The 16,909-nt window shown below is 35.6% G+C and overlaps 1 protein-coding gene across 1 annotated transcript in view; it reads right to left on the bottom strand.

The window, feature by feature from the left end:
- Nucleotides 1–16,909, bottom strand: part of LOC121388686 (adenylate cyclase type 2-like) — a 179,013-nt gene that overhangs the window by 5,963 nt on the left and 156,141 nt on the right. Inside the window, exons 12-22 of the mRNA XM_041520139.1 lie at nucleotides 16,267–16,416; nucleotides 14,428–14,483; nucleotides 13,419–13,499; nucleotides 12,796–12,963; nucleotides 12,117–12,225; nucleotides 10,745–10,873; nucleotides 9,595–9,681; nucleotides 8,275–8,447; nucleotides 4,038–4,122; nucleotides 3,222–3,374; nucleotides 2,374–2,520 (exon numbers count right to left, since the gene is read on the bottom strand). Coding sequence (XP_041376073.1) covers nucleotides 2,374–2,520; nucleotides 3,222–3,374; nucleotides 4,038–4,122; nucleotides 8,275–8,447; nucleotides 9,595–9,681; nucleotides 10,745–10,873; nucleotides 12,117–12,225; nucleotides 12,796–12,963; nucleotides 13,419–13,499; nucleotides 14,428–14,483; nucleotides 16,267–16,416 — 1,338 coding nt within the window. The remainder of the gene's footprint in view (nucleotides 1–2,373; nucleotides 2,521–3,221; nucleotides 3,375–4,037; nucleotides 4,123–8,274; nucleotides 8,448–9,594; nucleotides 9,682–10,744; nucleotides 10,874–12,116; nucleotides 12,226–12,795; nucleotides 12,964–13,418; nucleotides 13,500–14,427; nucleotides 14,484–16,266; nucleotides 16,417–16,909) is intronic.

The following is a 16,909-nucleotide window of genomic DNA, read 5'->3' as shown; positions in this document are numbered from 1 at the left end:
GAGTGTTACGTGACCGCCCCAGATCCGGTCGTCCTGGAGTTACCACACCGGCGCAAGACAGATACATACGTCTACAAGATTTACGTGACAGATTCCTAACTGCTTCATCATCAACTTCTGCCATACCTGGGATGTGAAGAATTTCGGACCAGACCGTAAGAAACCATTTACGTGAAGCCAATATCCGAGCTAGAAGACCAGCTAGACGGATAATTTTAACCGCGCAACATAGGCGTCTACAGCTTACATGGTGCAGACGTTGTCTGATATGGCATTGACAGCAGTGGCGAAGAGTGGCTTTCAGTGACGAGTCACGTTTTTTCCTTCAACGCGCCGACGGCAGAGCTAGAGTTTACCGACGACGTAACGAGCGTTATGCCAATAATTGTGTGCAGCAGGTGGACAGATATGGAGGGGGGAGTGTTATGGTATGGGCGGCCATCACTTACACTGGCAGAACAGACCTTGTACATGTCCCAGGTCAGCTAACAGCCCAACGTTACTGCAACGAAATTCTCCAGCGTCACGCCATACCTTTCATCAACGCAGAAAATGTCATCTTCCAGCACGACAATGCACGACCACATAGCGCACGTATAACAACAGACTTCCTGAATCAACACTATGTCGGAGTGATGCCATGGCCTTCAAGATCACCTGATCTTAACCCCATCGAGCACCTGTGGGATGAACTAGATCGACGTTTACGGCAACGTAATCCTGCGCCACAAACGCTACCCCAGCTGCTCCAGGCTTTGCAACAAACATGGGTTACAATTCCCCAGCCTGTGATTCAAGCATTATTTGATTCCATGCGTAGGAGGTGCCAAGCCGTCATTGCTGCTCATGGGGCTCATACTCTATATTAGTGTCCATGACCGTGACCTTGATACGGTGGCCTAATCCTGTTGATTTGATAGACGATTTCATTCCAAGTGATGATCTGATCATGTTTAACAAGTTTCAATTTTACTGCTCTGGTATTGAGCAAAGATATGATGCTATAAATTTGCAATCCAATCCTAACATATACCAGTTATGCGTTTCTTTTTTTGAAGAGTATATATGATTTACAAATGACGTCACATTGTATTTGAAACATTACACAAGGCTGCCGCAGAGTATGATTCTTAATGTTAAATGAATCCATGAAAAGAGTTTTGATCATAGATTTAACAAAGTGTTGTTATGACGTTAAATTAAAAACTGTTTTTGTAAAACATAAAAGAAGGTATGTAATAAATACAGAACTTCACATACGTTGTTTTCCCTTCCTATTTATTGCACTCGTTTATTTTGCAAAAGAACATACCACTATGCAGTCTCGTGGTATATATTCTTGTGTATATGTATTAAACAAGTGAAAGCGAGTTGTAAGATAAAAGGTAGCTAACAGACAAAAATAGCCTGTAGAATTATGCTTCAAGATTAAATTTCTTCAACAAGAATACTGCTGAGATACATGATACACGTGTCAGGAGTTTGATTAATGTATGATTCTAATTATGTGAAATATGTGCAATGGGATGGATGTTTGTATGCGGGAAGCGCAATCAGTCAAGGATCGATCCCATTCAGTGGGCCCATTGGACTATTTCTTGTTCCATCCATTTATCCACAAATAGTGTAACAAAGGCTGTGGTATGTACTATCCTGTCTGCTACATATAAAATATTCATGGCTCAGGGGTGGGAATTGGTGAACTGAAAAAAAATGGAAATCTTGAGGGGTCCGGGAAATTCTTGAAATCCTAGGTTAAAATCTGTGCCATCTGACACATTTTGGAGGCAAATATAATTAAAATGCGAGAAAATGCAATGTTTTATGAGAGAAAAACTGCGGATCCGAGGAGAATTCCCACCCCTGATGACTATTAATCAGAAAGAAAAAGTTTGTTTGTTTTATTTAATGACGCCACTAGAGCACATTGATTTTTTATCTTATCATCGGCTATTGGACATCAAACATATGGTCATTCTGACACTGTTTTTTTAGAGGAAACCCGCTGTCGCCACATAGGCTACTCTTTAACAACAGGTAACAAGGGATCTTTTATTTGTGCTTCCTACAGGCAGGATAGCACAAATCATGGCCTTTGTTGAACCAGTTATGGATCACTGGTTGGTGCAAGTGGTTTACACCTACCCATTGAGCCTTGCGGAGCACTCACTCAGGGTTTGGAGTCGATATCTGGATTAAAAATCCCATGTCTCGACTGGGATCCGAACCCAGTACCTACCAGCCTGTAGACCGATGGCCTAACTACGATGCCACTGAGGCCGGTTTAATCAGAAACAGTAGCAACATGTACACATAGAAATATCCATACACATTTGACTACTCAATCTCTCTCAATAAAACTGTGTTACTTACCACATCGAAATCTGAGATGATTTCATTGAGGAGCCGGATACACTCTAGTCCGTGTTGGTTCGCAGTGTTCTGCTGATAGAAGTCCTTGAAGTTTGGAATGGAAGCGAACATCACACTAACATCCAGGTACGACTGATGGTACATATCCTGAACAACAAAAACCAGCGTTACAGTTTGGACTAAATCGAATAAAACTATTCCATAGGTGACAGTGTTAACACATGTGGCTATACATATAGCTTTTACATTTTATTAAAGCCACTGAACCTAATTTCTTAGGTACATGTACAGGAAGGAGCCTTTTTAAGTTTCATGTAAAATACATTTTGGGGCTACTAGAAAGTTTGATCAGAAAGGTTTTGGATAAGCCTTTGAAAAAAACACCCCATTTGTTTCATGATATTGATCACAATCGTGATTAATGTGTGATCTTAACTATTTTAACTGGGAAAATTTGAAAAGATTTCCTAATTTATGTCCAACTTTTTCATGCATCATAAAAAAAACCCAATGTATTAAATGCATTTATAAATAATTTTCTAGGTGTTGATTCACTGGCGTAGTAAGTGGGGGGGGGGGAAGGGGGGGGGCACTTTTCACATATTTTGCTTTATATTTGCTTTATAATTGTGTAAAAGTGTGTAAATATAAAAGTGTGCCCCCCCCCCCCCCCCCACTTTTTGGCACCTTCCTATGATACTGTGATTTTACACATTTTTTAAAATCCTAAAAGTGGTTGGGTTTTTTTTCATGTTTTACAGAATGTTTTTTTAAAAATAGTATTAGGCAACTGGTATTTTTGTTCTGTTGTCAGTGCATTGGTTTGCACTAATCTACAAGACACTTACCTCATTTTTCCTCGACGATCTAAGAAAATACTCGGCCACGTGAACAGGTAAAATGTTTCCCAATATTATTTTATTAATGGCCGCCGTCACCCGAATCTCGTCCGTGTCTTTCTGGACTTTCCACAGGTAGTCCATACGATTTGTGTACTCAATCTGCATGACAAATAAACAAAACATTATTTTAAGTTCGTTCTAAAAATGTTTTCACCATATATTTTGAAGTTGTGACCCACTGCTATGACCAGTGTTACTCTTCAAGAACTAAGAGCATTGTAAAAGTTACTAAAAATATCATTTCATTTCAAATATCTCAAACCATTTACCAGCATGAAATATTGAAGAAAGCCTTGTAGAGTGTTGTTTTGCAATAAAGTGCAAAATCGGAAATTTGAATTTTTTTTTTTTATTGCAATTCGGCACTTTATTGCAAAACTACACTCTACAATGTATAAAGCCTTCCTAGGTGAAGTATATTCCACTCTGATTAAAACATTTGTTAATAAAAAGATAACTATATGGTCTTAGGAAAGAAAGATGTGAAAAATGAAATAAAAGAGTAATTTGTTTAATTTTTCATCCATTACATTTTAAACTACATCTATTAGGTCTCTAACACACATTACTTGAAACCAGAAATCACACAAAAACAAGAATTTTGTGAAAATAAATATCTCACCTGCCATAAATATTTTTGTTGCAGTGTGATGAACATCCGTAGGTGCAACTATAAACCAAGTTTCATTGATGTCTAATTTCATTCAGCAAAAACAAAATGTTACATTAGTTTTCTTCTGTACACGCATATTTTACACTAACCTGTCTGTCGAGAGCTTGAAGTGTGATATACATGATTATCAAATATATGGAAGCCCGTATCGGCAAATTCAAATAGTCTTCAGATCTGAAAACAAGAAAACATTTTCGGTACTATTTATTGAAATTCAAAATTTTAGTCTTTATCATGCTGTTTAATACAATTATTAAGTGAATATATAACTGATTTTTTTGGGGGACAAAAATAGGTGTAGATTTAGCATCCATGGGTAACCCAGAATAGGCAAGTGTCAACCACTTTGTCAAGCATGCATCCAAAACTAAATATTTGTATGCTTTAGTAACGTTCTTCCTAAAAAATAACAGGCCCACTCAGCAGTCAAGTCGTATTTTCTTACGCAAAATAAACTAGTGCAATAAACAGGAAGTGAAAACAACGTATGTGAAGTTCTGTATTTATTACATGCTTTCTTTAAGTTTTACAAAAACTACTTATAATTTAACGTCATAACAACACTTTGTTAAACCTGTGATTAATACTCCTTTCATTGATTTACTTAACATTAAGAATCGTACTCTGTAGCAGCCTTGTGTAATATTTCAAATACGATATGACGTCATTTGTAAATCATATATGACGTCAGTAACAAAAAGGCGCTAACTCCAGTACAAATAAAAAGGGAATACCCCATTTAAAAGTTCCGGTCCAGATCGCACATATGTGCGATGCAAGATAAATTTATCCCATGACTTAAAAATGTCTTTATCACTATAGTAAGATTCAATAGATTGAATAGGTATGCAATAAAATAGAACGTCTATATGGAGATGAGAAACCCATTAAAGGATTTTTATTTAATTCTTTTCTTTTTTTTTAAATATTAATTTTAGACTGGTTAGAACAGCCTAGCTTGCACAATATATATATGAATTAAGATTCATCTTATTTAACCTAATTCTTAGGTCTGACACTATATATCTAAGGGGGTGGGACGTAGCCCAGTGGTAAGGTACTCGTTTGATGCGTAGTCAGTCTGGGATCAATTCCCGTTGGTGGGCCCATTGGGCTATTTCTACCTCCAGCCAGTGCACCACGACTGGTATACTAAAGGCAGTGGTATGTGATATCCTGTCTGTGGGATGGTGCATATAAAAGATCCCTTGCTGCTAATCAAAAAGAGTAGTCCATGAAGTGGCGACAGCAGGTTTCCTCTCACAATATCTGTGTGGTCCTTAACCATATGTCGGACGCCATATAACCATAAATAAAAATGTTTTGAGTGCATTGTTAAATAAAACATTTCCTTCCTTCCTATATATCTATTTACATAATTTCAAGAAAAGCATGTTTTTTTCACTACACAATGTAGTGAATATCATACAAACAACAATTTTAACATCATGTTAATAAATTGCATGGTCATAATGCTGAGTTATACCAACATCAGTACTGCTAATGTCAAAATCTGGATATTGGCATACATTTGTGTTTTGGAAATGAAATCTTAATACAATGTATTAATATATATATATATATATATATATATATATATATATATCCCATATATGTCTGGTTTAGAGTGGTTTCACTGTATGTACATATATATATATACAGTGAAACCTCGATAATCTGGACTCCAATAGTCCGGAAACCCCGCCTTATGGACAGCAAAACTAAAAAACTACCTTCTTATGTTGTAAATGTGTTCGTTAATCCGGAAATTCGGCTTTCGGAACCGGACGGCCATTATTCAAAACGAACTGTAAAAAATAACAGCTTAATGCTTCGTTTAACCGGAGGCCATTTAAGAACTTGAAATCGTTTGATCGCAGATTAATTAGTAACTGCACCATTGTTGTGTGAACCGTAACCGTCAACATGGCTGCACAGGGTATCACACCTCAGTTTTGTTTGAAGTGTTGCTGCGTAGTGTTCACTTATCTGCGGTTGTTAACACATGCCTTTGAACAGTTAATTAATAGGAATTGTCTATGCTTGGGAATGCTGGTTTGATCAACAGTAATCAACTGGAGATTGCATAAAACATCCGTGGATGTTACTTTGATACAAATCGCTTTTTATTGTCATGGCTAGCCAACAGAAAAAACGAAAACGTCACGAAATTACAGCATTTGAGAAACGAGAAATATGTCAGTACAAACTAACGAATACGAAAGCCAGTCTAGACAGCATGTCAGAACATTTTGGTAACACCTTTGGTTACGAAATCGGAAAATCAACGATTGGTGACATTCTCAAAATATAAAGAAAAATGGCTGAAGATTGCAGAGGACGAAGAGTCACTCTCACGGGCTCGAAATGCCAATAACCAAAAGTTAGAAGAGGCGTTGTACTTATGGTTAAGTGACATGTCTAGCAAAAATGCAGCTATTAACGATCAAATGTTGATAGAAAAAGCCAAAAATCTGGGAGAAAAAATAAACATCACTGATTTTGCCTACTCCCGGGGGTGGTTAGCACGTTTGAAGTCTCGCCATAATGTTACCAAGCGTGTGTATGAAGGTGAAGCGGAAAGCGCCGACAAAACTGCAGTTGTCAAGGGAAGGGAAGAACTGAAAGAAGTATTGAAAAGTTACGAGCTTCAGGATATTTTCAATTTGGATGAAACTGGACTTTTCTTCAAACTAGGGCCAAACTATACATTAGCGTCTAAACCAGTGAAAGGTGTGAAACGTTCAAAAGAAAGGATAACAATTGCGTGGTGTGCTAATGCTACGGGGGATATCAAAATCAAACCGTTTGTGATCGCGAAAGCACGATGGCCACGTTGTTTTGGCAGTGATTTTAATCCGGAGGTGTATGTGCGATACTGAAACAACAAAAAGGCGTGGATGACTTCAGATTTGTTTTGTGATTGGCTGAGAGCGTTTGATCGGCAAATGAAGTCATGTGGCCAACATGTGATTCTCCTTGTTGATAATGCCGCCAGTCATTCGTGTAAAGATACGGCATTGTCTCATGTGAAAGTGCATTTTCTTCCCCCAAATACCACTGCACACATCCAGCCAATGGATGGCGGTATAATTCATGCGTTCAAAGCTCACTACAGAAGGTATTTAGTTCGGCTCTTTCTAAAATGTGTTGAAGATGGGGAAGCGCAAGTGGTCAACTTGAGACAGGCGTTGAGATTTGTTAAACAGTCGTGGGGAGAGGTGACAAGTGCAATGATCCGCAACTGTTACAAGCATGTAGATATCCTTCCCGATACTGACGACGATGACGAAGATGAAGATTTGTTGAAGTCCTATAAAAATTCCGCTGACGAAGGAGGTTCTGTTCTGACAGCAGAGGAATATGTGGACGCCGACATCATGGAAGAAACAGGCCGCTCACTGACAGATGGCGACATACTGCAACTTGTAGGTGAACAAACAACACCAGATGAACCGGCTGGACCCAGTGACGACGATGACGATGATGTTTTACCACAACAAGCCCCTTCAGCAAATGACGCAAGACAGCATATTGAATCGCGTGTGAGGTACTTTGAAACCATTGGAGATGAATCGAACTTAGAACTTGTATTAAAGATGCAGATGTCGCTTGAATCAAACTGTTCGGTTAGACAACCAATCATCACAGAATATTTTATAAAGCACTGAAACTACGGGAACCAAAGCTGTGTACTGTATACAATGTATGTTTTAAAAATAAAATGTGTAGTTGAATTTTATATTTTTTACTTTTTTATTAGTGGTTTGTAATTCAAGGGAGATTACTCTATGGACGATTCAGTACTCCAGAAATTCGTTAGTCCGGACGTTTAAAAAAAACCCCATACTGTCCGGATTATCGAGGTTTCACTGTGTATATATATATATATATATATATATATATATATATATATATATATATATATATATATATATATATATAGGCCTACATGTACATACAGTGAAACCACTCTAAACCAGACACCCAAGGGAACAAGTAAAATATCCAGTTTTGAAGGGTATCTGGTTTGTCAAAGAGGTTCCATTTTGTACTGAAATTTAAAAATGGACTGTGAAAAATGTCCAGTTTTGAGGGAATTCCAGTTTACAGAGGGTCCGGTTTTGAGAGATTTCACTGTATATAATTACATTCAGTTTTGTAACCTAATTCTGTTGATACTGTTTAGTTTACATGTCATAACTCACATAAGTGAGGTTCGGTTCTGTAAGAAAAAAATCCGGTTTTGATTGAATTCTGGTTTTGAGAGGTTTAACTGTATATGATTACATTTAATTCTGTTGATAATGTTTAGTCATAACTCACACATCCTCCTGCACTTCACCATCATACATAATGAACAGGTCGTAACGTCCAACGTAAATGAGCAGGTTGTATGCAATGACGGCGATCGTCATGACAACCAGCTTGATGAGATAGCTGAGCTGGACAAAGACGGTGCACGATGTTAGACTCAAAAGGAAACAGAAAACATAGTACTGAAACGAAAAAGAAAGAAAAAAGAAACAGAAATATTTATTGTTTATAAGATTTCATGGGGTTATGGGCTCATAACTCAAAACAGCTAAAGCACTTCAATGCATCAATTTGGTCATCACTTCATACATATACTCACCTTTGTTTGACACCCAGTAGCCAATGTATTCTTTGTGTTGGGGTGTCGTTAAACATTTGTTTGTTTGTTCGTCCGTTCGTTCAACCATTCATTTATTCAACCATTCATTTATTCAACCATTGTATTTTTCATGCTGGGGTATCGTTAAACATTTATTTTATTCTATTCATTCAACCATTCATTCATTCAACCATCCAATACAGTTACTTTTAGTTTTGACTACACTAACTTCGGTTAGAAAGTAATTCAGTTCATCCATCCATCCATCCATCCAAAACCCATCCAAAACCCACCCATCCATCCATCCATCCAAAACGCACCCACCCACCCACCCACCCACCCACCCACCCACCCACCCACCCATCCATCCATCCATCCATCCATCCATCCATCCATTCATTCAACCATTCATTCATTCAACCATTCAATACAGTTACTTCCAGTTTTGACGACACTAGAAAGCAATTCAATCCCATTCAAACCTAATCTATAAACAACTATGGAAGTACATGTGTACTTCCAAATAGCCATAGCACATCATTGTAAATCAATGCACATTCAATAGTTACATGAACTTCTATTTGTGACTACACTAAATTCGGTTATGAAGTGATTCCATTCAATTCAAACCCAATCTATAATATAGTACATATGTGGAAGATGGAATTCAAATCCAGTTCTGTTCAGCTGTCACACGCATAGCTACGTTACAAAATCGCTCATTTGACCTCTAGGTCATCGTACAATGTGGCTGAAATAACAGAAATAATAGCTTTTTCCTTTAATTTTTATGGTCTGCAGGATAAAGATAATAACTAGTTAATGACATTGGATATCTGCTTTATCCTGTGAAGGTAAGAATGGGAAATTCTCATTCGGCCTGAACAAGATAAAGCAGATATCCAGCGTCATTAACTAGTTATTATCATTATACATACTGTATATACAGCCTGTGCTATACAGCAAAGAATATAATAATGAAGAAAAGTAAAAGTGAACAGTTTACTTACATTGGGGTATCTGCATACGTCATATACATCTGTAGTGGTATTGGACACATTTGAAGAGAGTGATGTCACAACATTACTACAGTTGATCTGAAAAAAAAGAAATCATTCTTATAAAGTTTTCTTTAATGCACCATTACTGCACACTGATTCCTTAATCATCAGCTATTGGATATCAAACATTTAATAATTCTGACATAATAGAGGAAACACAATACATTTTTCCATTAGCAGCAAGGGATCTTTTATATAAACTTTCCCAAAGTCAGGACAGCACACACCACTGTCTTTGATATACCAGTCATGGGGCACTGGCTGAGACAGAGGGAAAAACCCAAAGGGTCTGGGCCCCGTTCCATGAAGTGATCTTAGCCCTAAGATCACCATAAGTGCATAGCTACCTTATGCACTAAGGTGATCTTAGTGCTAAGATCGCTTCGTGGACCGGGGCCCTCCTAAGGAGATTCGATCCCACAACCCAAGCTCCTCAGACGAGTGCTCTACTGACCGAGATAAATCCTGTCCCTCTACAATTTAAAGACAAATTAAATAATGTATGTATATGTCCTATTGTAATACTTGCAACAAAGAGCAGGATATCATATACCACTGCCTTTGATATAGCAATCGTGGGGCACCCAAAGGTTTTGCTAACAAATTTGATTCTACGACTCAGGCACCTCAGGCCCAAGACCCAAGCTCTACTGACCGAGTTAAATCCCACCCCTCTACAAATTAAAGGGACATTCCCGAGTTTGCTGCATTGTAAGATGTTTCCGACTAATACAATATTTCTACGATCAAACTTACATACTAAATATATTTTCTTGTTTAGAATATCAGTGTCTGTATATTCAATGTGTTTCTAGTCATCTTAATATTTGTAAGAAGCCCAAATTGGATTTTGTCTTCAAATAATTTTGTATGTATGGTTCGAAAAAAAAGAAAATTTGGAAATAAAATGAAATTTAACCTAATACAAATATTAGAACGACTAGAAATACGTTTAATATACAGTCACTAATATTTTATGGAGAAAAATATATTAATTACAGTCGTTAAAAAGTCTCTGTTAGTCGATAACATCTTAAAAATTGCAGCAAACTCTGGAATGTCCCTTTAAAGTCAAATAAAATGAATAACGTGAACGTACTATGCTAATACTGGCAATAAAGAGCACGAATCCCATACAGCACAGGGCGAGAACCAGTCTGACGCTCAGACTCACGGTGATGTGTCGGTTGATCTTCGTCAAAACGTTCACCAGCTTGTGACAATGAAACTGAAACAGACAATTAGGTCTAAAATTACAGATCTCACTGTGAAAAAAACATTGAAGGAATGATTGAGTGTTCTCTTAACTTAGATTGTGAGGAAGGAAGGAAACGTTTTATTTAATGACACACTCAACACATTTTATTTACAGTTACGCACATATGGTTAAGGACTACAAAGATATTGAGGGAGGAAACCCGCTGTCGCCACTTCATGGACTACTCTTTTCGATTAGCAGCAAGGAATCTTTTATATGCACCTATATGCAGCCTTTGATATATACCAGTCATGGTGCACTGGCTGAAGCGAGAAATAGCCCAATGGGCCCACTGATGAGAATTGATCCCAAACCGACCGTGCATCAAGCGAGTGCTTTACCACTGGGCTACGTCCCTCCCATAGATTGTGAGGAGCCATTTAGATACATATGTGTTACCATACCAATAACATTTAAATTCACATGCTAAGGGGAAATTACTCTTCTTGAACTAGACTCAGGGGAGTGATGGAGAGCCAGAGGTGAGGTTTGTAGTCAATGATACATAACAAACTATAATCTAAAACTCAATTAAACCTACAAGCTCTGCTAATATTTTGTTTTCATTTTACTGGACTTTTGTAATACCTTTAATAATTACAGTAAAACTTGTGAAATATTACCACTCAAACTTAATGATTACCTTATTTTTAAGATTAAAGAAATTAAAATTATATCAAATTATTTTTATATAATAACATTTTTGATTTTTTATATCTTTATATATTTATATATGTTTTCAATGGAATGATAATTCCATTGAAAACATTACTATACAAAGTAATAATAATATATGACTGATTGTAAACTGATGGCGAGTGTGTTCTGTATTGTGATCAGTTAATTACACAATTCAGTTTACAATGGACATAACCATATGGAGTTTTTATATTTGTGGGTGTTATTTAGGAGATAACCATATGGAGTTTTTAGATTTGTGGGTGTTATTTAGGAGATAACCATATGGAGTTTTTAGATTTGTGGGTGTTATTGTCTATTTGATCCTGCAAATGTTATTTTTAACCGAGGGCGCTAGCCTGAGGTTGAAAATGAAACATTTGTGGGTATCATATGGTTATCTCCTAAAAATATATACTTGAATAGCAGGTACCCTTCCCTCTAAATTTCGAGGAAGAAAAAAACATTGAATTTGATAACAAATAAACTGAAAATCATTATAATTCAGAATAGAACTAATATAAAGTCATCTCACCCTTCGATAGAAAGAGTCACATGGCAGGAAAGACTCTGAGAATCCGATGATTAACAATATAACAAATATGATGAAACCAATGGCTCCTGTCACAAACAGGGAAATAACTCTGCAAGATATAAAAATAGGCAATGAAGATTACTTTACACTGCCAAAAAATGAATGAATCTACATAATAGTAAGTTTGTAGTGAGTTAATACAATTTAAAAAAAATACACAACTAGTGAAATTCTTATTTTGACTATGATATTTAAAACTTAATATGGTAAATATTTTCTCGATAATTATTGGAATGAATGAATGAATGAACCAATGAAGAATGAATGAACGAACGAACGAATGAATGAATGTTTAACGACACCCCAGCACAGAAATACACATCAGCTATTGGGTGTCACAAAAGGTAAGTATATAAAATGATAATTATTGAATGACAATTTTTATGAATAGTACAAAAAACATAATTATTTTCAGTACACACATAATTATGGTATTTTAATTTCTGGTGCATCTGTGCTAAAAGCAATAGTAAAATAGTAACCCATGTGGTGACTGTTGTCTTACTGTTTTATCATACTGTAACAATCATTATATTGTAATTATAATTGTCCTTTACTGTTGTAATAGCGAAACAAATATTCCATATATTTCCTCTACTTGAAGAACAGAAGTTATTACCGTGGCAACATAATGGCCTGAATAACGATGATGCAGATGAAGATGAAACCCGCGCACGCCACTTGGAAGTTGAACACTCTGTCTTTCTCCTTCAGATAACTCTGTTCCCGCTCTTTCTGTCGGAACCGTAGCAACACTCTCGTCATTTCAGAGTTGTCATAGCAATACCTGAATGGAAAACAAAAAACCCTTCTTTTCTAGGTTCAGTCATATTTTTATTAGACTCATTTATTTATATAATGCAGTTGAATCATCCGATATACATGTTCTTGTCAACTTCATGTTTAGTAAGCCTAACTTACTTACCAATACCAAGTGTAATAAATTAAAATTACTTGCCAATTTAAAGTGTGATCAGCCACATTTACTTGCCAACTTCAAGTGTAATAAGTCATATATACTTGCCAACTTCAAGTGTAATAAGTCATATATACTTGGCAACTCCAAGAGTATAATAAGCCAAATTTACTGGTTCCTTGTAAATGTAACAGTCAAATTTAGTTGCCAGTTTTAAATGTTTTTAGGCACATTTACTTGCCAACTCCAAGAGTAATAAGCCAACATTACATAAGTCAAATTTACTTGCCAATTCTAATTACTACACTGTATATCATCAGACTTACTTGCCCACTCCAAGTTGTTGAAGTTTTTGTTCAAGCTGTCCATTGATTTCATCCTGAAGTTGTCGCTCACAGTTCAACAAACTGAAACAGTGAAAAGAAACAGAATGTCAGTCAAGAATAGTACAGACTGATATAATAAAAGCTAAAAGTATCCATTAAAAATATACAAAACATCAAGGCATAACCATAGCAGTTGATTTTGATACTTTGCTTATGAAAACATGGAAATATATCAATGTTATTATTATTTACTAACTTGAAACTAGATACAGTAGTATAAAATGATGGAATTTGGGGTGAGGTTTTATTGAAGGACAATCAGTCCTATGATCCATCATACATGTACCTATATCACCAAGTTACATCCTGCATCCATTTAACCCAGAGAAATAAGAAATAAATGAAAAATAATTTTGACATTCAGAATATAGAAGACAATCACAGGGTTTCTAGGATTTTTTTTTAAATCCACTAACCATGGGATCAGTGATTTAAAAAATATATTAGCCATGATTAAAAATTTACTAGTCCTACTGTACTTTAAGTTAATACAATTTTACTAAATAATAGTAATAATCAGTCATAAATAGTCACCTAAAGAGGGAGATAGAGCTTAAAAACACTAACACTGGGGGTTGGGGTGGGTCAGGATATTCATATTTACAAAATAGACTTAACTGCAACATTTGACAAAAAAAATTCACTCGCCATCGGGCATGGCAATAGTAGTTATTTACTAGCCCAACACTGAATATCACTATCCATGGGAGTGGGGCTACCATAATCTAGAAGCTCTGCAATCACTTGAGTTTGATTAGGATACAGACAAGTGCTAGAATCGTTCTGCTTTGTAACTATACTAGCATTCCAACAGACATAATTGGCACTTAATGCTGCATTTTGAGTGGACTCAAATATTGATATTTTTTAATTGTAAACTCAAGAAGTTGTGTTTGTTTGAGTACGCTAATTCTGAATGCAAAAACACAAGTAAAACTGTCGATCTTACCCATGATCAATTCCGTTTGAGTGCATGATGAAATTTGTGTCCACCAAAGCCAAACTCTTTAAAAAAATAAAAAAGTGAAAACAAAGATGATTCAGGACATAAAGCTGCTCATGATAAATACAATTTGTCTAAAAATGTCTAATTTATTCATTTTTAAAAAAACATACCCCCCCCCCCCCCCCAAAGCATGCAATATTTCCTTTTTAAATCAATATATTGTCATGGCAGCTTAATATATACACTAAATAGTAAACTACTGAAGCTTGTTATGTTTGTAATGTTAAAGGTGCTGTCTTAAATTTGCATAATGCATCTTTCTTGCAAAAAATATTTATTAATTTTTGTTTTTGAAAAATAAACTTATGTTTAAATATACGTCCATAAAAAAATTAATTTACCGTAATAGTAAAAAAAAAGAAAAAAAGAAGAGTTGAAGAATCTTTAGACGATGACTATTATCAGATTAATAAAATCGCTAGTGGTCATCAAATCTTTAATAATAAATCTGTAACATTAATAAAATGTAAAAATGTTAATAAAATTTTATAACATTAATAAAAGAAATTTATTTTACCGTAATAGAAACATTAATAAAATCTCTATTAATAAAAACCTCTGTTAGGACTATTAATGTTAATATAACAGAATTTGTATTGTTAATAAAATCTTTAATAATAAAATTAATAATAATAATGAAAGTTATTAAAGAATGTTTCGTCATTTTTTGTGAATTTATCGATGTATAACAGTCACAAATTGTATAAAATCGTGTAGCGTAATGAATTTTATCCAAAATTTGTGACTGTTATACATCGATAAATTCACAAAAAATTACAAATAATTCTTATAATTACAAACAGCACAACTTATTTAGTTAAAACTACACATAATTCATAAATTAGTTTCTAACGTTCTTTCCATGATCTGCTTTATGTAATGACGTCCAATTTGTGTTTAGTTTTAAAATCCTTCACTATGCTACTCAATGCAGTTTGTGACAGTTGTACATCATAAATTAATTTTGACAAACAGATTATATAATTGAGGAGCTTGTGCATATGTTCTCTTGATTTTTTCTTTTTTTCTATACTTGTCCAGGGAAGCATGTGTTAACCCCTCATAAATTTTCGCTATACACAGTTTAACCCCCATCCTCTTCTAAGCCATCTTCATAAATCAAGGCTAATATTCGTTCCTCGTATTCAGCCTTGATACATGTAGTCAAGATTACTAATATCCACTACTAGCGCCCTCTATTGGAAGGAAATTTGTAACACTGATTATGTCCCTTACACGATGACATTGCTGACCAATCACAGCATCGGTAACATGTGACAATCTTGAAAGCAATATCAAAAATTAACCGCCGAAACCTTTTTTTTTAACATATCGTAAGAAACACGACACGTTTCCACGGACGCTGACACTGCCATCTTTGTTTACAATAACAAGGGAATCTATAAGGAACGTTGCGATTCATTGCAATCAGATCTCATCGCATCCAATGAAATATAAGCATTTTGTGGCACGATTTCTTGACTACATGTATCAAGGCTGAATACGAGGAACGAATATTAGCCTTGACTTATGAAGATGCTTCTAAGCAAGCACCTGGACACACCATATTTAGTTAAAATACACATAAATCAGCTTCTAGCGTCCTTTCCATGACCTGTTTTACATAATGACGTCATTTTCTGAGGTTTATCGAAGGATAACATTCAGTTTTTCTTCAACATCATCCAATCAGAACTGAGGAAATCATATAAATGTGGAAATTTTGTAATTATAATGTTAATTAAATGTATAATTTGTAATTCAGAAAGTTTTGTAACTCACCGTAAGACTGAGGACTTTTGACACCATTGATGGAGCCTTGAGGTTTGAGAATGGTTTGTCGATGCCCCACGTCTCCAGGTATTTGGTCACCTTCACCGATGCCCGCATGTTACCTTCGTACCGCGTCCTTGCCAGACGCTGCTTCCGAGGCTAAACACAAACAGTAATTGTACATTTAAAAATCTTTTTATCAATCAAATTAGTAGATTAATGAATAAACGAATAAGTGAGTGAGCAGTGAATGTATAAATGTATGAATGAATGTATGAATGAATGAATGAATGAATGAATGATTGAATGGATGGATGGATGCATGGATGGATGGATAAAACAATTATGAAAAAATGAATGAAAGTGTGTATTGATGGATGGATGGATGAATGAATGGATAGATGGATGAATAAAAGAATGGATGGATGAATGAAAAAAAAAAGAATGAATAAAAAAATGAATGCATGAATAAATGAATTAATGAATGAATGAATGAACAAATGAGCGAGCGAGCGAACAATCGAATGAATGAACGAATGATCTCAGCAAGAAGATCACATGGGCTGTTGGGTGTCAAACCAAGAAAAGTTAAGAATAAGTTGATGGTCCTGGAGGAGGAATTGTGTGGGAGGAACTTTTTGGAAGTGGGCTA

Source organism: Gigantopelta aegis, chromosome 14, assembly GCF_016097555.1.
Source record: "Gigantopelta aegis isolate Gae_Host chromosome 14, Gae_host_genome, whole genome shotgun sequence".
Classification (NCBI taxonomy): domain Eukaryota; kingdom Metazoa; phylum Mollusca; class Gastropoda; order Neomphalida; family Peltospiridae; genus Gigantopelta; species Gigantopelta aegis.
This window is presented reverse-complemented; position numbering and strand designations above follow the sequence as displayed.